At 47.5% G+C, this 23,806-nt stretch overlaps 1 protein-coding gene across 2 annotated transcripts in view; it reads right to left on the bottom strand.

The window, feature by feature from the left end:
- The window catches only part of TAOK1 (TAO kinase 1), a 1,246,355-nt gene that overhangs the window by 368,544 nt on the left and 854,005 nt on the right, over positions 1–23,806 (bottom strand). For both annotated transcript variants that reach the window (XM_086955104.1, XM_086955103.1), the window contains exon 14: positions 22,310–22,546. In XM_086955104.1, coding sequence (XP_086811230.1) covers positions 22,310–22,546 — 237 coding nt within the window. The remainder of the gene's footprint in view (positions 1–22,309; positions 22,547–23,806) is intronic.

Raw genomic sequence — 23,806 nt, forward strand, 5'->3', positions numbered from 1 at the left:
CAGAAAGAGCCCTTGTACCACCCCGGGATGGAGACACCTTTGGAGATCCGCAAGTCACATTCGGCTGAGCTTGTCTGCCCTAGCGTTCAGAGAACCTGCCATATGTTGAACCACCAGGGAAATATGTTGATGTTCCAGCCAAGTCCAGAGATGCAGGGCCTCTTGACAGAGTTTACAACCCCACACTGCCCTGTTTTTTGCAGTACCACATGGCGGTAGTGTTGTCCGTGAACACCTGTAGGAGCCTTCCCTTTATCGACAGTCAAAAGGCTTTCAGTGCCAGCCAGATCGTCTGAAGCGCCAACAGACTGATATGGAGCTTGGCTTCTGCCAGAGACCAGAGTCCTCTGATCTCCACCTCTCCCAGATAGCCGCCTCAGCCCAGTAGGGATGCACCCATCACTGCTGTGAAGTCTGGGTGGGGAAGGGAGGGAAGTCTGCCCTTGAACCAATTGCTGTTCCTTAGCCACCAATGCAGGCCATTCGCTGTACCCTCTGAATCTGGTTGATGAGATTTCCTCGATGCTGTGCCCACTGTAACTTCAGGTCCCACTGCTGAGCCTGCATGTGCCACCTTGCATGGGTCACTGAACAGGCGGCAGGAGGCCATGAGATCCAACAGCCTGAGTCATTCTCACTGAAATCCAAGATAGAGCCCGAAACATCGCCTGAATATCCCATTCGGGAGGATAGGACCGAAACTGTACCGTGTCCACAACAGCTCCAATGAAAAGGAGCGTCTGAGAGGGAGTCGGGTGTGACTTCGGTACATTGAACAGTATGATTCATTAATACATCCGTGATATCGACATGCATTTTATCAAAACAAAACAGGAAAGAAACAAAATGAAATGAAATCTTAGCATTCCAAAATACGACATATTGTGCTATGTCTACGCTACATTCTCTCGTGCTAGTCTCCCAACCCACCACCATGTCCTAGATGCTATTAATTCACATTACAATACGATCACCCACCTTACTGTCCCATTATTCCTGTATCTATTGTCATTCTAGTAAGGAGCTCTAGATATATATGCCTCAATATCAGGCCAATCTCTTCCAAGTATTTAGGTGTTTCTGAAGGCATCCCCTAGCTTTAACTATAGGTAGCTCCATACACATGCAGAAATCCAAACCCTTTTTCCAAACTTCCAATAAGAAAGGGGAAATGGCTTTTCACAATCTGGCGATGCCCAGTATCGCTAATGTGAGACCCAGAAGCAGTAGATGAAGCTTATAGCTATTGCTTGGCGAAATAGGAATGTCCCATCCCAACAGCTCGGAGAGGCATGTCCTAACCCCCGTCCAGAACCTGATGAGTACAACACATTGCCAAATTGTGTGTAGAAAGGTGCCGTTAGTGTTACCACAGCGCAAGCATATAGGGGATTCCACTAGACCTGCCCTCCATAGCCTACGTCTGTTGAAATATATCCAGTGTAGGTATTTGTTAGAAAGTGCCCTCTTTCTGCATGGTTGACCCCACTTTTTGCTGAATTGCTGATGTACTTTACCGGAGTGTGCCCTGGGCTCCTGCTAATCAGGTACTGTGAGAAAGTGCCCTCTTTCTTGCATGGTATGCCCCCACGTTTTCCTGAATTGCTAATGTGCTTTGACTGAGGGTACCCTGGGTTCCTGCCAATCAGGTACCCAGGGCCTATGTTCCTTCCCTAAAACTGCATTAAAGCCTAAACCCAATTGGCATCTCTGGTCAAATGTCAACCCCTGGTAAATGGTACCATAGGTACCTAGGGCAGTGCTGACCAGAGAAGGCCCCTAAGGGCTACAGCACTTATTGTGCCACCCTTAGAGGCCCTGTACCCTGACACACACACACACACACACACACACACACACACACACACACACTGACTTTGCAGGCTGAGTGTCTTGGTGCAGAACAAAACAAAGAGTCGACAAGGCACACACCCCTGTGTGCCATGCCCACAAACCACTGCCCAGGTATACATCAGTCAGCCCTCTAGCTGGGTGCCCTATGTCAGTGGTTAGGGTACAGGTGCTGGGAGTTTGTCATTATAAACTCCACAGCACCATAATGGCTACACTGAAGACTGAGAAGTTTGGTATCAAACTTCCCAACACATTAAACCCACACTGATGCCAGTGTGGGATTTAATGTAGAATGAATGACAGAGGGCATCTTAGAGATGCCCCCTGAAACTCGACCAACTCTCAGTGACCTGACTGAGTGGCTGCCTAGGCCGCCACCACCAGACATGTTCTGGACCCCTGGGTCGAGAGTTTGCTGCTCTCTGGGGCCCGAAACAATGCACATTCTGGGACGAGGCGCCAATCCTACTCCCCCGAGGATGGCCAGGGTTCACGAAGGAAAAGCTTTAAAAGCATGCCGCCTTTGTGAGACTCTCCAGACCATTTGCTGCTGTCAGCAACTGGTTCCCACTGTTTCTACTCCCACTTTGGGTGGGAGACCCGGCGGGAAAAACTTGAGTAAGAGAGGTGTGCCCACCTCTGCCAACTCCACCCCTAAAGTGGGGGAGGCGAGGTGAAGCACAACCTCGAGTCACCGCCATATTGAGGATGGGGGGACCCAGCCAACCAGGGACAGGGTCCTCCCCTCTCCCACTGGAGAGTGGCAGAATAGAGGGTGTACCCACCCCAGGGAAGGGACCCATTGGTCCCTGCCCTTTACCTACCTTTAACGCCCCTAAATTTTGTATTTAGGGGCACCCTGTACCTTCCTTCCTCAGATCCAGCAACCACAAGAAAAGGACGAGAAGCCACGCAGAGCTAACAAGAGGACGACGCCCACTGGCTTGGCCTCAGCCCGACAGGCCTGTCACCCCTCAAACATGCTCCTGCAAAACCCTGGCATGTTCAGCAGCCAGCAACCTCCCAAACCCCGGAGGGCCTGCCTGCATTCAATTTCCAAGCTGTTTCTCCCGTGAACACTGGACGTGTTTTAATTGCAGCTTCTGGTGCAAGCCAGAAACTGCGAATTCAGCCCACTCTGCACAAGCCGAGACCGGCCCAAGTTTGAGTGGAAAAACACCACAAGGAGGCCCCCCCCCGGCGATCGTGACCCAAGATCCGGCGACCCCATACCTGCCTCAAGCCTCCAGACGACGCCTGCAGCCTCAATCTAGAGGACCTCCACCTACAGCGACCAGAGCGGGTAAGAATATCCGACATCCAAAGGCACCCCTGCACCGGACGCCCAACCCAGCGGTGCCTAACCCCGCAGTGAATAGCCAACCTACTACAGCCCTACTTACCCCTCGAAGTGGTGGTCACTCCTGGAAGATCCTCGTCTCCGAGCCTGCAGTGTTTCTTTGTCCCAGAGAATCTCCATTGAAATTAACAGGGCACCCGACCTCAAGACAGCACCCTGCACCCGGCCGCCCTAGCGTCGCTGAGGGTGCCCCTTTTGTGCTAACTTGGTACCTCACTTGCCCTGAGCTTAACCCTAGGAGCTTTGCTCCCACAACCTTGTGGCCTGCTCGCCAGCAGCCACCAACCAGAGTCCCCCTATCCACCATAGGATAACTTGGGCCTCAACACTCTGCACCCAGCCGCCTAGTGCTGCTGAGGGTGCAACAATAGTACATCACTGACCCTGGGAGACCCCTGAGTCTAACCCCAGAACCCTAACTCTAAAGACTGATTACCTACCTGGAAACAGATAATACGAGTTGCTTACCTTCGGTAATGATGTATCCGGCTGAGACGTTGTCTAGCAGCAGATTCCTTAACTTAGAATATCCCCAGGCGTCAGACTGGATCCGGATCTTTTTTTAGCAGCAGCACCTTTGCACGCCGGTAAAGACCCTGCCCTGACGCCGTCCACGTACGTGATGTCATATAAGTCCCTCCCAGCCCGCTGACATCAGTTTTATTTGGAGAAACTTTTCCGTGGCACAACACGGAGCCACCAACAAAAACTGTGAAAGTATAGGAACAGTGTGCGAGGGATGAAAATATGTGAATAAAGAAGGAGGATGGTGCAAGACACCATCATAAAAAACAGATTTAGACACTGCCTATATACAAGTGAAAAAGCTGTGAGAAAAAGCCCCGCAAGGGAGCAAAGACCATTCCCCAATGCAACAAGGGAAGAATATCTCAACAGATAGAAATAGACTGCCATTACCATGTAGAACCGTGCTGTCCAGCAAGAACGGAGCACAGAAAGAACAGTCCACTACAGGAAGGTATGAAAAGACAGGCACTTCCCCTGTAATAATGGATGTGTGAAACGGAGCTTCATAGATCCTCAAAGAAGACTATAGAGGAGACTAGAACCCTAAGTGAATATAGAAGGCGGGAGGAAGGGAAGGCAACAGGAGAAGAAAGGAAAATGCTACTTACCAGTATGCATCTGTTCTTGGCATGTAGAGCTGAAGAGTCGTACACTTAGCAATAGATCGCCACCTGGTGTTGGGCTCAGATGATTGCAGGTTGTTGTCTTCTTGGAAGTAGTCTTTGTAGTCACGAGATAGGTGACTCCTCCCTTGGACAATACTGCGCATGGTCATCGACTCCATCCTCAGATTGTTTTTCGCCATGATGGGAAATGATGGAGTTAGTAGAAGTAAAGAGAAAGGATGTCCATGCGTGTGCATCTAAGTAAGATGAGTACTGGAACGGATACAAGTCCCGGGGAGGCGGGAGGGCGTGTACACCTCTGCAGCTCTACATGCCAAGAACAGATGCATACTGGTAAGTAGCATTTTCCGTTCGAGGCATATGAGTTGCAGATCGTACACTTAGCATCGATTGTGCAGCAGTGTCTCCCCTAGCGGTGGTCGCTTGTATCCGTTGCAGCATACTGTAATTGTGTTTTAAGGACAGCTTGGTCTACTGCAGCTTGCTGCTTAACTTGCACCTCAACACAATAGTGTTTAGTGAAGGTATGTATTGTAGACCATGTTGCTGCCTTGCATATGTCCTCTAGTGGTATATTTCCTAAGAAAGCCATAGAGGCTCCTAGTTTGCGAGTGGAGTGCGCTCTAGGAGGAACCGTTCGTGTACATTTAGCTTTTTGATAGCATATTTGTATACACTTTACAATCCATCTGGCAATTCCTCCTTTAGAGATGGGATTGCCCTTGTGTGGGGGAGAGAAAGATACAAATAGTTGTTTTGTCTTTCTGAAGGATTTAGTCCTGTCTGTGTAGTATAACAGAGCTCTTCTAACATCTAAGGTAGGTAAAGCCCTTTCTGCAACAGAGTCCGGTTTTTGAAAAAACACTGGTAACTCTACTGATTGGTTAAGGCGAAAAGGGGTAACGACTTTTGGCAGGAATTTAGGATTAGGCCTAAGAACCACTTTGTTAGGATGTATCTGAAAAAATGGCTCTTGTATTGTGAATGCTTGTATTTCACTAACTCTTCTGAGAGAGGTGATGGCAACAAGGAAAGCAGTTTTCCATGTTAGGAATTGCAACTCACACTTGTGTAAAGGCTCGAAAGGGGGTCCCACAAGTCTTGTAAGGACCACGTGTTTAGGTTCCATACTGGAGCAGGTGGTAACCTAGGTGGGATTATTCGTTTTAATCCTTTCCATAAATGCTTTGATTGCAGGTACTCTAAATAGAGATAGATGTTGCCTATTCTGTAAATAGACTGCAATTGTTGCCAGATGCAGGCATATGGGAGAGTAAGCCAAATTAAACCTTTGAAGGTGTAGAAGGTAGCAAATAATATTTTGGATGGAAACATTCAGTGGATCAATGTGATTATTGTTACAATATATTGCAAATCTTTTCCACTTAGCGGCATAACATGCTCTGGTAGTGGGTCTTCTAGCGTCTTTTATTATGTTCATACAGTCTGGTGGTAGGTTTAAGTAACCAAACTCTAAGACTTCAGGAGCCAGATCGCCAAATTCAGTTGGCTTGGTTCTGGGTGTCTTATTTCTCCATGGTTCAGTGTTAACAGGGATGGCGTGAGCCGTAATTTCTGATGTGGAACCAGTGAAAGATCTAGTAGTGTGGTGAACCACGGCTGACGTGCCCATGTGGGAGCCACTAGTATTAGTTTGAGAGACTGTTGTCTGAGCTTGCGTACTACTAGTGGAATGAGTGGGAAAGGCGGAAAAGCGTACGCAAATCTGCCTGACCAGTTTATCCATATCGCATTCCCCTCCGACCGTGGGTGTGGAAACCTGGCAGCGAAGGTTGGGCATTTTGCATTTTCATGGGTGGCAAACAGATCTATCTGTGGATGCCCCCACCTTTGGAAGAATGGTTGAAGTACTTGTGGGTGTATCTCCCATTCGTGAATCTGTTGTGACTGACGACTCAACAGATCTGCTATCTGATTGTGAATTCCCGGAAGGTGTTCTACTGTCAGGTGTATGTTTTGAGGAATGGCCCTTCTCCAAATGTTCTGTGCAAGCTGGGACAGTTGCAGAGAGTGTGTCCCCCCTGTTTTTATATATAATACATGGCTGTCATATTGTCCGTCCGGATTAGGACAGCTTTGTTTCTTACTTGTACCTGAAACGTTTTGAGTGCTAGAAAAATTGCTAGCAGCTCTAGATGGTTGATATGGAACTGTCTCTGTTGGTTGTTCCATTGGCCTTGTGTAGTATAATGCAAGAGATGGGCTCCCCATCCTGTGAGGGATGCATCTGTTGTGAGCACTATCTGTGGAACAGGGTCAAGGAACGGCCGTCCCTTTGTCAAGTTTTTGGTGTTCCACCATTGCAGAGAGCAATATGTACGGCTGTCTACCAACATCAGGTCTGTAAGCTGACCTTGAGCCGGATTCCACTGTTGTGCTAGACATTCTTGTAATGGGCGCATTTGCAGTCTCGCGTGAGGAACTATAAAGATGCAAGACACCATCACGCCTATTAGTCTCATGAACACTCTGGCTTGGAGAGACTGCTGGTGTTGAAAAAGGGAGACTAAGGTCTGAATGCTCTGTATTCTGGCTTGACTGGGATACGCTAGAGCTGTAGATGTGTCTATGGTAGCTCCTAGATATTGATGAACGTGCGAAGGCTCTAGGTGAGACTTGATGTAGTTTATTGTAAACCCTAAGTCGTGCAATGTCTGAATTGTTTGTTTTGTGTGTTGCACACACTGGTTGAACGATTTTGTTTTTATGAGCCAATCGTCGAGGTAAGGGAAGACATGTATCTGTTGTCTTCTGAGATGTGCTGCTACTACTGCTAAGCACTTTGTAAACACTTGTGGTGCTGTTGTGACCCCGAATGGAAGGACTTTGAACCTTAGATACTTCTTGTGCGCAGAATGTATACAGGATGTATAGGAACATGAAAATAGGCGTCCTTTAGGTCTAGTGTTGATAGAAAGTCTCCCTGTTGTAGTAGTGGGAGTACTTGTTGTAGAGTGATCATGTGAAAATGATCTGATGGTATGTAATAGTTGAGGGGCCGGAGGTCGAGAATTGGTCTTAGTGTCCCGTCCTTTTTGGGAATTAGGAAGTATTGGGAGTAAACTCCTGTTCCTCGTTCCTCTAAAGGAACTACTTGAATAGCATCCTTTTGTAGAAGTGCTTATACTTCCTGTTGAAGCAGAGTTATATGTTCTGTGGACATTGGACGCTGCCTGGGTGGTATGTTTGGGGGGGGGGGGGTTTCTGTGAGTTCTAGGCAGTAGCCATGTTGGATAATTTGTCTTACCAACCTGTCTGTTGTGATGGAATTCCAGACAGGTAGGAACTGTGATAATCTGCCCCCCACAGGAGTGGAATGCTGTAGGGGAGGCAGAGGGAAGTCACTGTTTGGGAGTGGAAGAGGAGCGGTTGTTGTTATTACCTCTACCTCTTCCCTTATTATTCTTGCCTCTGTATCCTTCTCTAAAGTAGCCTTTGTTAGAGGAGGTCTGTGTGTGCGTTTTAAAAGATTATGTTGTGTCTGCGCCGGTCTGCTTGGAGCCTCCTCTATAAAAGGAGCGGCGAAAAGAACTTCTAGTCTGTGTGGATTGTAATGCACATATAGACTTAGCTGTGTCCGTGTCCTTCTTCATCTTTTCTAGTGTGCTGTCTACTTCCGGCCCGAACAACTGGTTCTGATTGAAGGGCTAGTTCAAGATGGTAGTCTGAACCTCTGGTTTGAAACCTTAAATGCGTAACCACGCATGACGTCTGAGTATAACACTAGTGTTGACTGCTCTGCATGCTGTGTCAGCTACATCTAGTGCACATTTAATTGAGGCATTGGATATTAATTTGCCTTCTTGTAAGCGCTCTGCTGCCTGATCTTTGCATTGATCTGGGAGGTGCTCCATGAGTTTTTCTAGCTGGTCATAGTGAGCCCGGTCGTAGCGTGAGAGTAAGGCTTGTGTGTGTGCTATGCGCCATATGTTTGTTGCCTGCGCAGCAATCCGTTTCCCTGACATATCAATAACTTTAGATTCTTTGTCAGGCGGGGGCGTGCCACCAGAGGTCTGGCAATTGGCTCTTTTACGTACATTAGACAATACCAAAGAGTCTAGTCCCTTAATATAGACTGGATCAGATGGTGCTGGTCTATACTTTTTTTCTATTCTGGGATTTAACACCCTACATCGTACCGGGTCTTTAAATATGTCTGGAGCATGTTTAATGACTCCTTTGATCATGGGTAGTATTTGTGTAGACCTTTGTTACTGCTCAAAAGTGTCGAGTAAAACATCCTCATCAATGGCATCAGAGTGCATTGGAACTCCATAGTAAAGTGCAGCTCTATTTAATAGATGATTATACCCAATACTATCTTCTGGAGGGGAAGGTTTTGTTGGGTAGTACTGAGGATCAGGAATGTCTGGCACATTGTGTGGTGGAAAACCATATATGTCGTCATCCTTAGGATATTCTGGATTGACATCCTCATCTAAAGGGTATGCATGTGGCTCTGGTACGTCATTCCCCCCCACCTAGATCATACTCCTCGTCAGTGTGATGATGCAGGAGATTGAACAGGAGAAGCTATGGGTTCAATATATGGAGGGATAGGAGAGGAAGAAGGTGAAGGAGAGGAAGGGTGCATTGGAGAAGTTGCACAATCCTTCTTTTTGGCAGGAACCACAGGTGGAAGTGGTGTGTCTGCTGGTCTTTTCTTGTAAGGAATTGCTTCCACATGTCCAGTCTTTGGGTTGATATAGACCTTTTTCTGTTTAGGATCTGGTCTAAACAGTTCTTCCTCTTCTACAGTCTTTTTCAGCGTCGATTTTTTCGGTGCCGAGAGTGGTTGTTTAGTGTTCTTTGCTTTGGGAGGAGTTATCGAGTCCTGTGGCATATTCTTCGGTGCCGAAGGTGGTTTCGGCTTGGTAGACTTGTTAGAGGGTTTAGGCGCCTCTGTATCAGGCCTTGGAGTCTTTGGTACCGATGTTGGAGATTTCGGCGTGGAGACAGGTTTTGTTGGGCCTGCTGCGCCGGACTCTGGCTCTCCATCTTTACTTTTTTCGAACCGGAAGGTTTCGGAGTCGAAGCTTTCGGATCCGGTACAGTTTTTGGCTTTGACGCCGATGTATCTTTTGGTGTGGGTGCCGAGGGCGTTTTGTCTTCGGTGTCGAAGAGTCCTTCGGTGTCGAAAGATGTTTCAGTACCAATGGAGGAGGTGGAATTGGCACATGTTTTTTCGGTGCAGAGGCACCGGAAGGCGTAGTCTTCTTCCTCGGAGCCGAGCCCGAAGGCGGGGCGTCAGAGGGTAGATTTTGGTCTCGACTGGGCCCCATGGGTGGAGTGCCGACTGCTGCCTTTGGCTTGGGTAGAGTATGTTGTGCAGGAGCAGGGGTACTCACGGGCTGTCGAGATGGAATCGAGTCATCCGAGTCCTCTGCACCCGATATGATCTGGAGATCGGGCGAGTCTTCCTCGGCGATGAGTGGAGCCTCGTCCTCTGAGATATCTTCAAGTGGATCTTTGTTCCTCGAGACGTCCTCTCCGACGATCTCCTCCTCAAAGATGGCCTCCGGTGCTGGCGCTGATCTCCTCATTTCGCGTTGACGGGCTCTCCGATCCCGAATGGTCTTCTTCGATTGGAAGGAGGCACAGGCTGTGCAGGTCGACTCGTCGTGTTCCGGCGATAGACAGAGGTTGCAGACCTCGTGATGGTCGCTATGAGGGAATTTTGCTCGACATACCGGGCATCTCTTGAATGGAGTTCTGTCCATGAGGCGTAGGCCGTTCGGCGCCGATAGGCTCAATGGCCCGCATCGACGCACCGGAATGTAGCTGGTGATGTCGAAAAAGTCTATTCGATGTCGAATATGTTTATATAAAGTTTCACACTTCGAAGTTGCGGAAAACTTTCATCCGAACCCAGTGGCGGAAAAAAACAATCTGAGGATGGGGTCGATGACCATGCGCAGTATTGTCCAAGGGAGGAGTCACCTATCTCGTGACTACAAAGACTTCTTCCAAAAAGAAAACAACCTGCAATCATCCGAGCCCAACACCAGGTGGCGATCTATTGCTAAGTGTACGATCTGCAGCTCATATGACTCGAAGACGAGTCTCCTGGTGAAAGTAAATCAAAAGGAAAGAAGCCCCTTAGAGGGAATTAGCTATATATGGCAATTCTCAAAGGGGGAAGCAACATTGTGAGCACCCATGAGAGAAAAATCAATGGCAACTGAAATAGGCCAGTGGAGAACACCACTTGGCATGGTCCTCGCAGAAGGGGAGGCTGGGTGGGCATTAAATAATCTGCGGCTAAACAATGTCTCTACCAGATACATCGTTACCGAGGGTAAATAACTCGTACATCTGATAGAGACATCTAGCCGCAGTTCCCTTAACTTAAAATAGTTGCCATAGCCATACCCCAAGGGGTGAGGTGGGTCTGCGATAGAATAACAGAAAGCATCAAGCCCTTGAGCCAGCAACAGAGTGACTGGCAATGGGGGAGGCTGTGGCAGAACAGCCAGACGGCAGACCAAGTAGCTCAGAAGAGCGAAAGATAACGGGATGCAAGACATCCCAAAAATGCCAGAATGGCACTACACCATACCCGTATAAAAATGACAGGTAGAAACGGCACCAGCCTTATACCAGCTGAAAAGAAAGAGAGGAAGAAGGACCACTCTCAGCTTAGTGGTGCACTATGTGGACACCGACCAAAGGGTGAGAAGAAACATGAAGAGATGCAACCAGAGCCTACCAGCCTAGCCCACGGAAGGAAGGGTGGAGAGGCTACAGCCAAGTACCAACGGGCAAGAGGTAGAAACTGAGCAATGTTTTGCGAATAGCAGTAGGGAACAAGAAACATGCCAAGCGCACACCCAGTCCCAAAAGGAGGAACAGGAGCAAACAACAACAATTTAAAGTACACTGAAGCAAGCCACCAAAGAAACACGCAAAGAGCAAACAGCTACAAAGACCACAAGGTGGTGTAGCTAAAAGAAGCATAAAACTGCCCGACCAGGTAGCTTGAAGGCTAAAGTGAGATTTAACTTGCGAAAACAGAACGCAGGGTGTAGACCTAGGACAACTGCCATCAGAAGAGCTGTCCCTCAGGCCCAGCTGATACAATAGTAGGAAGGCTGGGGTGTGCTCAGTCAGGACTATGAGCACCGGCAGCCACCTGTGGCGCCATAGGGAGCCCCGCAGGGCTATAGGGCGCCGTGGGTCGTAGAGGGGGACCCAGTTGGGCCACGCCCTAACGAAACCACATCTCCGACGTTCCTGGGAGGCAAAGGCTCAATTGGCACCGGGGCGAGCCCGGAGACCCCACAAGAAGCTGAGGTCCCGAGGACGCTCCAGGAACGGGCGAGGAACCTAGGGAACGCCTGCAAAGCCGTAGCATAGGCCTCCATTTGGGCCGGAGTCGCCCCCACACCCGGAAAGGGCAGATAGAGGACGACGACCTTGGGGAGCGCATGTCCGGGGAGTTCCGGGAACCAGTGCCCCAGACAACAGAAGAAGGTGAGGTCAAAGACCTAGGCGACAAGCGTCTTGACTTACCAAGTGGAGAACGACGGCCCCTGACCCCAGAGGGCAATCGATGGCGGAACTGAACAGTAGAGGGACCTGCAGTCAACGAAGAGGCCGGGGAACGGGACGACTCCGACCGGAACAACCGTGCCGAGAGAAGCTTCATACGGCGCTCCCGCTGACACTTCGGTTTCAGATGTTGGCAGGCTTCACAATTCGTGGAGTCATGGTGCTCGCCCAGACACCAAATACAAATAAGATGCGGGTCCATTGCGGACATTTGGAGCGAACAGAAATTACAAGATTTAAAGCCCGAAGGCATTGCACACTGTTCCAGACGTGAAGCGTAAAAAATGAGGAGCTCACTCCGGATCCACGTTGCACGCGGAAAAGAAGGAAACTGACATCAGCGCGTCGGGAGGGACTTATATGACCTCGCTAACGTCACGACCCAGAGTGCAGAGGTGCTGCTGCAAAAAATTTTCAGATCCAGTCTCATGCCTGGGGATATTCTAACTTAAGGAATCTGCAGCTAGATGTCTCTATCAGATTGAAAGGGTAATCCCCCTCAACTATGCGAAAAGAGGATGTAAGGCTTACTGCCAGGCTAATGACACAAAGCATCTAAAGGATGCTAAATGAAAAGGTACCACCCCAGAACACACTGTAATTAGGGACCGTAAGGCAGCACTAGTGAAGGCAAAGATGTTCCGACCCCATGACTCAAGCCATCTGGAATCCGGGGAGGGAGGACGCATTAGTCGGGGCAGGGTAGAGGAGGACGCATTAGTCGGGGCAGGGTAGAGGAGGAAGTTTGCAAAACAAACTCCTGCACATCACGGTCCATCAAAAGGCAAACCGGATCATGTGGAGCAGGACGGTGGTGGTGCAAAACAGAATGCGCTACCGGATCACCCGAAGCTGGCAGAAACCAGGTACCCAAAAGGGCATCATAAAGAGATGCTTCAAAAGGCAGAAGCGGTTCCACATTCCCAGCGCCATAGTCGTGGTGCTCGCCCAGACACCATATACAAATAAGATGTGGGTCCGTCACGGACATCTGCCACGTACAAAAAGTACAAGTTTTGAAGACCGAAGGCATCGCACACTGTTCCAGACACGAACCGTCTAAAAGGTGACTGAAAACAGGCCAGAGGAACCGCTTACTCCGGATCAGCGGAAAAGAAGGAAACCGATTTTTATCCTCACACAAAATCTTTTTTCCCAACCACAGATAACCCCCACTGTCTGTCTCACATAATTGTATATTGTTGTAAAAATGACGTCGTATGAGTCTGATGAATGTGTTTGAATTTAAGTGTCTAGTTTGTACATATTGCTTCACACACCCTTCCAACACCCCCTGTATATATTCACTAATTTGCCTTGATATTTCGAGCTTTTCCTTCCTTCCTAATTTGCAATTAATATAAATAGGAAGTATTTATTTTTGCTTGTGAATCATCAATGCCAGATGTTTAAAAATTAAAAATTCAAAAGAAATATCTTTGCAAAAAACAAATAAATATATTTTTTGAGATACATTTCAAGACTGAAAGAGTGGTCTATTAAGCTGAGAACGTGGCACTCAGCTTTGTTGTACTTAGAGTAAAGAATCTTGTCCTTTTCCAGCATAGCATGGAGTTTAATCCGTTCTCTGTCGCGCAAGGTTCGCCTGGAGAACTTCGGACAATGGTGGCACTGGTCAGGATTGTGTGAAGATGGAAGGCACACAATACACACCGAGTGTGGATCTGCCAGTGCCATTTTCTTGCCACAGGAAGGACACTTCATAAATAAAGCTGGCATTCTGACTGGAAGAAAATCAGTGGAAGTCCACAAAAACAGTAGCAGGAGCCTTTATAAACCAAATAATGTCGAATTTTCTGAGAAATTCTCTTAATAAACCAGTTTTAGTCAAATACTGAAGAGCTAAAACTCCAGGATCCTCTCAGAAGGAGCCAGAAAAAGAACTGACCTAACTGCCACCTGTGGTGCATCATAAGAGCAGGGGGTCGCCTGCAGGTCTTAAAGGCACGGTACTCCTACTCTAATGCCTTAAAGGCAAGGTGTCAGTTTTCTTTGTTTTCTTTATACTCTGCTGCAGACTACGGCAAATGCCTGCAATTACAGGTTTTTCTATGGCAATAAAGCGTGGATGTATGACAAATGTTTACTGCTCTCTTTCTTCCTTAGGGGTTGGGAGAGTATAGCTGCTACTATGCAAACCTATGTAATTTCAGCATCTTTGCCATTTTAGAAATATTTTAGGCTGCATGTATATGTTTTCACATATGCATATATATGTACATATATGTATTTTCTATATGCTCCGGGATCCCGCACATGGGCGGGGATTATTCATAGATTATGACTATTGATGAGTATCCCCTGGAAGAGAACCAACCGCTAACTTCCCAACTTACCTCTCGAAGTGGTGGTCGCACCCAGAAGACCTTTGTCTCCCTGCCTGCAGGGCTTTTGCAAAATGGCGGTCCTCCATAGAAACCAAGAGGGCATCCAACGTTGAAACAGCACCATGCACCCAGCCTCCCTAGTGCAGCTGAGGGTGCACCTTTGGTGCTACTTTGTTTCACCATTTGCCCTGAGCTAAAGTCCAGGAGATTTGCTCCCACAGCCGAGTGGCCTGCTTGGCAGCAGCCACCATCCGTAGGCCACTTATCACCCATTGGATAACATTTGGTCTCAGCACTCTGCACCCGGCCGCCCTAGTGATGCTCAGAGTGTAACAAGAGTGCATCCTCGACCCTGGAGGACCCCTGAGTCTACCCCCAGAAACTCAATTCCCAATACCAAATACTTACCTCAAAACCAATAACACTATTTTCCTCCATTGGATAACATTGACTTTTTTCTGTCAAAAGTTTCAAAGTGTGGAGTTTGAGAAACTTAAGAAATTCTTTTAAATTGCACAAACTAACAAAAACGATTTTATTTACCTGTTTTCAGAAAATATCCCAGAGCAGTATCTAGGTAAACTACTCTGTGTAAGCCTAGTAATGTCAAAAGTTACTTACCTGCTATTTTACTGAAAAGACCATTCAAGTCTATGTACTGCATTTACTACGTATTGCATGTCTCTGCATCCATACTGTAAATCAAAGTGCAAATACAATTATCGTTCAAACTGTATTTCAATAGCCTTACTACTTTAAAGTACATATTGCTTACCTGTGCCAGGCTTGCTTGGTTCTAGAAAATAAAAAAACTAAAAGAATATTTTTATACAAAAACAATTGGTCTAAAGTTCAGTCTTTGAGTGTGTGAATTTATTTGCTGACTGGGTGTGCACAACAGTGCTTAACACTGTCCTTGCATTACTGCTCGAACACACTGTCACAAATAGAGAATAAAGTTCTATCTAACTTTACCTCTGCCTACCTTTGGGGTTCCACTGGACTCTGTGCACACTATACATCACTTTGCTATAGAATATACAAAGCCCGCTTCCTACAGTATTTGTATTGAATAAGCCACAGTCGCGAAGCGATAGCTGCGCCGTCGGGGACTCCAGTGCCTTGGGCCAGTCATAGTCGTCGAGCAGGCCCAGGTCCGCCTGCCAGGTCTCTCGAAGTGTGTCCAGTGTCGTAGCACTGTTAGTAACGAGAGATTGGTATTTCTTAGTGATTTGATGCTTGCCGAGGTCCCTCATGAATACTTTGGCCTCTATAGGATTACATTCAGGCAGAGTAACGAGCTGTGCAAAGTAGGGAGAAAGGGCATGGTGGAATTAGAGAACTGTGTGTGAGGCCTGTCATTCTCTCCGGAGCTCTAGAAAACATGTATGTTTAATAAAGAGAATGATATTTTAGAAAAGAATGTTATTAGAAACGTTTGGGAAAAAGCACATTTGTTAAAGTATAATGGTGTATACAGGTATTAATCTTTACACATAAGATTCCTGATAGTTGAATTTAAGATCACGAGCTGGACCATAGTTCTAGCATTCAAAACACTTTCAGTCTGTCATGTGGAGGGGGAAGCTCTGAGCAAGGACATAATCAGATTCTGATCCTAACTAATCTCCTATCTCAACAAAGAGGGTTGATATGATTATGAATTAAAAGAACAAGTACTTACCTTCGGTAAAGCATTATCTGGTAGAGACTCTAACTGCAGATTCCTTACCTTTGAATTTTGCATGCATCAGGCTGGATCCGGTAACTTTTGCTCAAGCAATACCCCTAGCACGTGCCGTCGGGTGGCTCCATTCGGCTCCGCGAAACCTCGTCAGCGTTGTTAGAGTTGGTTATGACTTCCCGGTGTTATATAGGCTCCACCCAGGTGCAAGAACGTCAGTACTTTTTGTTTTTTCCACACCAAATGCACAGAGCTACAAATTAACTGAGGGGCCTGAAAGTAGGAGTAACCTAACCCTTACAAAATCAATCTGCAAAGCGAGGAGGCAAGTGTGGGCCTGTAAGGAATCTACAGCTAGAGCCTCTACCAGATAATGTGTTACAAAAGGTAAGTGACTTGTTAATCTGATAGAGACTTCTACCTGCAGATACCTTACCTTTGAAATAGGTACCCAAGCCATACCCTCCGGACGGTGGGTTGCGGACCAGTTCCTCACACTAGGAAGTCCTACAGGATCAAATAGACAAAATGCCCATCTTTGTGGACCTGACTGTCCAGGCAGTAGTGCTTGGCAAACGTGTGCAAAGATGCCTACGTTGCTGCCTGACGGATGTCCAGGGTTGAGACACCCCTAGCCAAGCCAACAGTAGGATCCTTTCCCCTGGAAGAATGCGCCCTTAATCCCCACAGAGGGCTGCTTCTTAGTCAGGGTATAGCAGATCTTAATGCAGAGAACAACCTAGCGAGAAATGGTCCTTTTCTGAACGGTCAGCTCCTTTTTATCTCCCATGTACCACGCAAAGAGTTGGTCATCCACCGGAATTCGTTTTTGTGGCCATGGTAAAAGAACAACGCTCTTTTTGGGTCCAGTCAGTGTAGACACTCCTCTTTCGAAGAGGGATGTGGGGAGCAAAGAAGGTGAGCCGCGCGATCGACTGACACAGATAGAATGGGGTCACCACCTTCGGCTAGAATAAAGCACAGGTGCAAAGCACCACTTTATCTGGAAATAACATGTAGGGAGTCGTACAAGCCAGCCTTCAACTCGCTCACCCTCCGGGCAGATGTTATCGCTAGCAGAAAGGCTGATAAAGGAGAAATATAACCCTGTACCCTGTAAGTGTACCCAAAGCAGAGCCCTACTGGGCAAGGGTAAGAATAAAAAGAAGAACAGTGGAAAGAGAAGCAGAAAGAGAGTCAACAGACCTTTCTGTGCAGTATAATACAAATTCTGACAATGGCAGTCATATACCATCTTTATGGAGGGCCACCTGACTGCCAAAGTAATGTTGCATACTTTGGGAGGAAGGTCAAAAGCCATCAACTGTCGCAGCTCAATCCCCATACATTGAGGCGAAGAGTTGACAGGTTTGGGTAAAGGACCCTCCCCAGCTATTGTGACAGAAGATCCTCCCAAAGGGGCAGCCTGATTGGAGGATTGATGCTCATTTTCAGAAGCTGTGGACACCAGACTCTCCTTGCCCAGTCTAGAGCCACAATAATGACTTGAGCCTAGTCGTTCCTGATCTTTTCCAGAACTTTGGGCAGCAGTACTATGGGCGGAAAGGCATACAGGAGGCATAAGCCCCACTTGAGACAAAAGGTTTCGCCGAGTAATAGCCGCCTTGGAAACTCCATTGTGCAGTATTGCTGACACAGTGCGTTCTCTTCGGAGGGGAACAGATCTAACCAAAGATCTCCACACTGCTGAAAGAGTACTTGTGCCACCTCTGACTGGAAATGCCATTCGTGATCCACTACGCATCGATGGCTGAGTTTGTCGCCCCTGGAGTTCAGAGAACTTGCCAGGTGTTGAACCATCAGGGTTATGCCTAGCTGTTCCAGCCATGTCCCGAGACGCAGGGCCTCACCCGCCCTGCTTGTTGCAGTACCACATGGAGGTGGTGTTGTCCGTGAACACCTGCACTTGCTTACCCCAGACAGAGGGAAGAAATGTTTTCAATGCCAATCGAATCGTTAGGAGCTCCAACAGATTTATGTGGAGTCCTCACTCCGCTGGAGACCAGTGTCCCCTGATCTCCACATCTCCCAGATGGCTGCACCATCCCAACTGTGAATTCTGGTAGGGGAAGGGAGAGTGGTCTGCTATTGACAAAATCACGGTTCGTCAACCACCACTGCAGATCTCTTGCTGTTCCTTCCGAGATCTGAACAATGTCTGTGAGAAATCCTCAATGCGGCGTCCACTGAAACTCAAGGTCTCACTGCATAGCCTGCATACGCCACATGGCATGCTTTACCAACAGGATGCAGGAGGCACAACAGCCTCATAGTCAATCTACCCGAAATCCAAGATAGAGGCCGAAACATTGGAATCATAACCTGAATATGCTGGACTTGCTGTTCGGGAAGATAGGCCTGAATCTCCACTGTGCCCAATATGGCTCAGATAAAAGGGAGTATCGGAGAAGAAGTCAGGTGTGACTTTGGCACGTTTATCGAGAACCCCAGCGAATGCAGGAGGTCTGCAGTAGTCTGATGGTGGGAGACGACTGCCTTGGGCGAGGATGTCTTCAAAGCCAGTCATCGAGGTAGGGGAACACTGACAACACAAACCTGCGCAGATGAGCTACGACCACCGCAATCACCTTGGTGAACACCAGAGGGGCACTGGTAAGGCTGAAGGGGTGCACAGTAAACTGTAAGGGCTCGCTGCCTACCTTGAACCGATGGTAATGCCTGTAGTCCGGCAGGATGGGAATGTGAAAATACATATCCTGAAGGTCCAAAGCTACCATCCAGTCTCCTTGGTCTAGGGCAGACAAAACCTGAGTTACTGTGAGCATCCTGAACCTCTTCTTCTTGATGAAGAGATTGTCGGTTCGAAGATCTAAAATGGGCTGAAACCCTTTGTTCGTCTTTGGAATCAAAAAGTAGCGGGAATAACATCCACTGTCTACTTCTGAAACGGGACCCTTTCTATAGTTCCTTTGGAAAGAAAGCTGTAGCTTCCTCCTAGAGCTATTTCAAATGATCCTCGGTCAGCCGTTCCTGATTAGGCAGAATGGGAGGAGGAAAAGAAAGGAAAGGCAGAGAATAGCCCTCATAAATGAACTGCCAAACCCACTTATCCGATGTTATGGACCTTCAGTGGGGACATGATGAATTCTCCCGCCAACTAGGGTAGTGTGGTCTAGCAGACTCAGACTAGTCCTTGGAGGCTGCAGCTGCCGGGAGCAGCGTGGCAGACAACTTCTGGCCTCTATTCATGGATCGGAATGCACTGCCTCCACTTACTCGCACGGCTTGAGCAGTCTGTGTAGAACGGTGGCTGGGATAGGGCTGACGCGGCTGGAAACCTCTTACATTGCACCGAAAGGAAGATTGGCCATGAGGAGTAAAGGAGTGGCCCAAGGATATGGCTATAGCTCGAGTCCTTGAACCTGACGAGGTCCGAATCTGCCTTTTCTCTAAAAAGAGGGGTTACATCAAAGGGCATGTCCATGAGATTGGCGTAGACACCGCCCAAGAAGCCAGTTGTCCTAAGCCAGTAGTGGCGCCTTAACGTCACTGATGTTGAAATCTATCTGCTCAGCAAATCGGTCGCATCTAGGCCACACCGAAATGTGAATTTTGCAGCATCTCTCCCATCCTTTCCTGCTTTGGAGAGCCACAGCCCAGACCTTCTCCAGGACTTGTGGCAGCACATGCGCAACTATGTCCCAAAGGGAATGGGAGAAACGGCCCAATAAGCATGCAGTATTTAGAGATCGCAATGCCAGGCGGGAGGAAGAAAACAATTTCTTCCAAAATGCATCCAATCTCTTGGATTCCCTGTCCTGGGAAGTAGAGGCCTGCACTACCAAAAACCCCGGGGTGGGGTGTTGGCTGAGGAACTTTGAATCACCCAGTGCTGTGCCATGGCGGTGTACAACAGTCCTATTCACAGGAGCCCCTGTGCTAGGCTTGGACCAAGTGCCTAAAAGGACATCTGTAAGTGCCTCATTAAAGGGCAAAGGGGGTTCGGAAGTGGAAGCCCGAGGTTAAAGCACTTTTGTCAGGAGATTAGTCCTGACCTGCACGGAGTGTAGCTCTAGTCCAAGGACATCAGCTGTCCTTTTTACCACCATGCCATAGGAAGCCCCCTCCTCCGTAGCCACTGTTGGTGGAGAGCGCATGCCAGTATGTGGAGAAGTGTCCATTCCACTGGCTTTCACAAGTTCCCCATACCAGTCCGAGTCATCTTGGTGTACCAGAGGGTCCATTGTCCCCTCCCATTCACCTCCTGAGCCTAGAACATCCTCAAAGTATTTAGATGACAACATGGAACCCCTGGGTTCAATCAAAGTCGGAACCTGTGTTGAGTGAAGTTGTTCCAACTCCGTGTCGTCAGGGATGAGGATGGGGCTGGCACTGGTGGCGCCACAGGCACCGACTTTGGGCCTGATACTGGAGAAGGTCACGGCGGCAAAACCAGCATTGACCCAGATCCATGAGGCACTACCGGCGACGGAGCAGATGGCGTTGATCCCGATGGGACATTCTCCGACCCAGCAGGGCCCGAGAGCTCACCAGAGGGGTTGGCCTGCTCAAATACGGAGAGTATTGCCTCATAAAATTATTTTATCTGAGCGGGGATCGCTCCGGCTCCCGGAAAGGAAGAGAGGCGCGAAGTCAACCCAGGCTCCACCTCCGCAGGACCGTGCCTAGAGAATCGGTGATCCTTACCTCTCTCGTCGACAGCCGAGATGAAAATGAAGTCCACTTAGACTTCTTCTTATGCCTCTTCCCTGAGTGTCCAGAGGACTCGAGTGAGACATAGGACTTAGGGTTCCGGGAACTGTCCCGCGGAGTCTCACTCGATAGTGTTGACTGTCAGGTTACAAGGAGCTTCATCTCCTGCTCCCTCAAGGCCTTCAGAGACATAGCCCGGCAGTCCGAGCATGACTGAGTCGTGGTCGCGCTCAAGACACGAGAGACGAACTAGGTGGGGGTTGTTAACCGATATGAGGTGGCAGGCACTGCACGGCTTGAAACCTGTCTTCTTTGAAGACATCCCTCGCACATGAAGATAGAAAAAATTACCAACAAAAACTCGAGAAAAAACCTGTCAAAAAGCAACAGAGAGATAGCTCTTTCCGGAACAGCACTTATATGGCGCATAAAGAATAGAACTGACATTTGAGTGCCTGGGTGGCGCCTATGCAGGTACTGTGACGACATAACCGATGCCATGTGAAGCCGAAGGGATTCACCAGACGATACGCCTAAGGGGTATTGCTCAGCAAAAGTTGCCAGATCCAGCCGGACACGTGGGAAATTCAAAGGTAAGAAATCTGTAGCTAGAAGTCTTTCAGATACACAAGTTTTTATATTACACGCAGGCCCCCACTAGAAATCAGTGTAGGAATTTGGATTTTGTGTAAACAGGGTGTCTTTCATTATAGACTAGTTGATGCAGACTAATTTTTCATTTCTGGAGATGTCGATCTATATATTTTGTGGTCTCCATACAAAGACATTCTGTAGTCTATTTACTACGTGACTGATAACCAGTTAAACACGGCTTTCATGGAATCAAATGAATCACTTTAAACACAGGAAAAGCATATGATATTTGTAGCTGTGAAATCAACTTTCAAATTTGCATAAAGTATATTACCTAGCCCATACACAATATTTTCACTGTTACGTGTATTGTGATACTTTGCACAAATATCCAAGGATCGCAACAAGGTTGTCGGATGTCATAATGCAAGGACTGTCATGCCACCATTTAGTTGAGCAGATTTTTTTTTGATCCATGTGTCAATGTCACAAAATTGAAGACAGGCAACTTGAAAACCAGTCTCTTGAAGCCATAACAGATTTGAGTGTTGTCGGCAAAGGACAAACTTCAATCAGTGGAATTTGGGCAAATATTAAATAAACTTGGTGACAGGGACTATCTGTAATATCAGACTTCTTTTCTGGAGAAATGAGGGCGTCCATATGATAGCAACAATACTAACTCCAGTGCCTTCCATCAACTGAGGGATGAAGATATGGTGTACAGACTGTGAAATGTTGCAATAAGGTAAGTGAGCTTAGGTCTATCTAGTCAGTTTCAGCAACGTATCTTTAATATCTACCAAGGATGCCTCTTTTCCATAATTTGTTCGAATTGTGTGTCATTTAATCACAACACATACATTAAATATGCCTAGTACTAGAGGAGAAACATCTAAGTGAACAAAACTTAAAACTCTGAAGAAAACGTACAAACTTGACATAGTAACATGTTTCATAAACAGACAATTTATGCAGACACAATACTACAGGGTCAAGCGTTAACCTTTGCCACTTAAAATAGCTGCAACTGAGCAGGGATTCCTACCTCCTTCTCCATGGCTGCCTGGTGTTTCTTAACAAGTTTCTCCATCTCAGCAGCAAAATTATTACGTTGTGTTTCCAGGTCTTTGTCCAGCCGAAGACGGTGTTCATCCATCTCTGCTTTTAGTTTATTCTCCAATGCCATCAGCTGCTTCTGGTGCTGCCTTCGCATGCGTTTGTAACCAGACATCTGCTCACGTTGCTCTGAGTCCTGTTCATGTTCCTGAATTTGTCTGGTCACCTGCAGAAAGAAAAACACAAATGTTTTCTTCCACACCTCATACAAAAAATCTTTTTCTTTGACAAAATACCACTTATAAAGGCATTGTGGACGCACTGTACATTTGCTGGTGGAATTCATTAATTGCTAATATCAAAAGTACTTTATACAGAAAGGAAAAGCACGTTTTTCTAAATAACTAATGAACAAGTTACTTATTGTCAGTAACACTCCTTCTGGTAGAGATCATCTGATCACAGATCCCTCACCTTTTGAATATTTCCCAGAAATTATTATTACCCAGGCACCAGACTGGATCCAGAAGCTTTTCAGCAGTACCTATGCGAACCATTAGGGGTGCTGTGCAACTCCACACTGACGCCGATCCACTACGGGAAAGACAGGTGAGCCTATGTAGGCGCCATCCCCTCGAGCTGACATCAGTTGTTTCAGAGGCTGTCTATGCTCCCAGATGCAGAGCCCCAAAAGCAAATTGCCTTTAACCAGTCTCCAGATTCCTAGACTTGGGATACTATTAATGGAGAAAGTCCAATACGCAGAATGGACGGATAGGGGGTCGGTGAGGGACCTGCAGCTAGACAGAGTCTCAACCAAAAAGAGCGTTATCAAAGTCAAGTTTAACAAGAGACACATGTCGTTATAGATTCCTTACCTTAGAATAACCCCTAGGCGTCAGACTGGATCCGGAGACATTTTTCGTAGCAGTACCCCTGCACATCGGTAGGTGGCATCTACTTGACGCCGCCCATGCAAGCTGACGTCAGTTCTGACAACTTTCCACGTCAGAAGCGCAGAGCTAATTAAGACACTGACAACTGGTGCACATAACCAGGGCGCTAGAAGAGAGTCCCGATCCCTAGAATCAGTTCACAAAAACGGGGAGTATAGGTGGGGCGGTAAGGAACCTATAACTACATATGTGTCTTACAGATACATCGTTACCGAAGGTAAATAACTTTTACATTCGGACTTGGCTGTCCAGGCAGTAATGTTTAGTGAGCGTGTGCAGGGCTGCCTCAGAGGCCAACCAGTGGAACTCCGAGTCCCAAAGCAGTAGTGGCTGCTGTCGCCCTGGTGGACTGGGCACGCAGTCCTACTGGAGGTCCCTGGTGGTTCAAAAAGGCTACAAAGAATGGTAATTCTGAATTTGATATTGATAATGTTGCCAAAAGAGTTTAGGTTAAACAATACAAAAGCAAATGCCATTATGATGTCAACATGAAAGTCAAAGATCCATCATTTTCTGTTGGAGAATGGGTC

The sequence above is a fragment of the Lissotriton vulgaris genome, chromosome 2_1, assembly GCF_964263255.1.
Source record: "Lissotriton vulgaris chromosome 2_1, aLisVul1.2, whole genome shotgun sequence".
NCBI classification, from domain to species: domain Eukaryota; kingdom Metazoa; phylum Chordata; class Amphibia; order Caudata; family Salamandridae; genus Lissotriton; species Lissotriton vulgaris.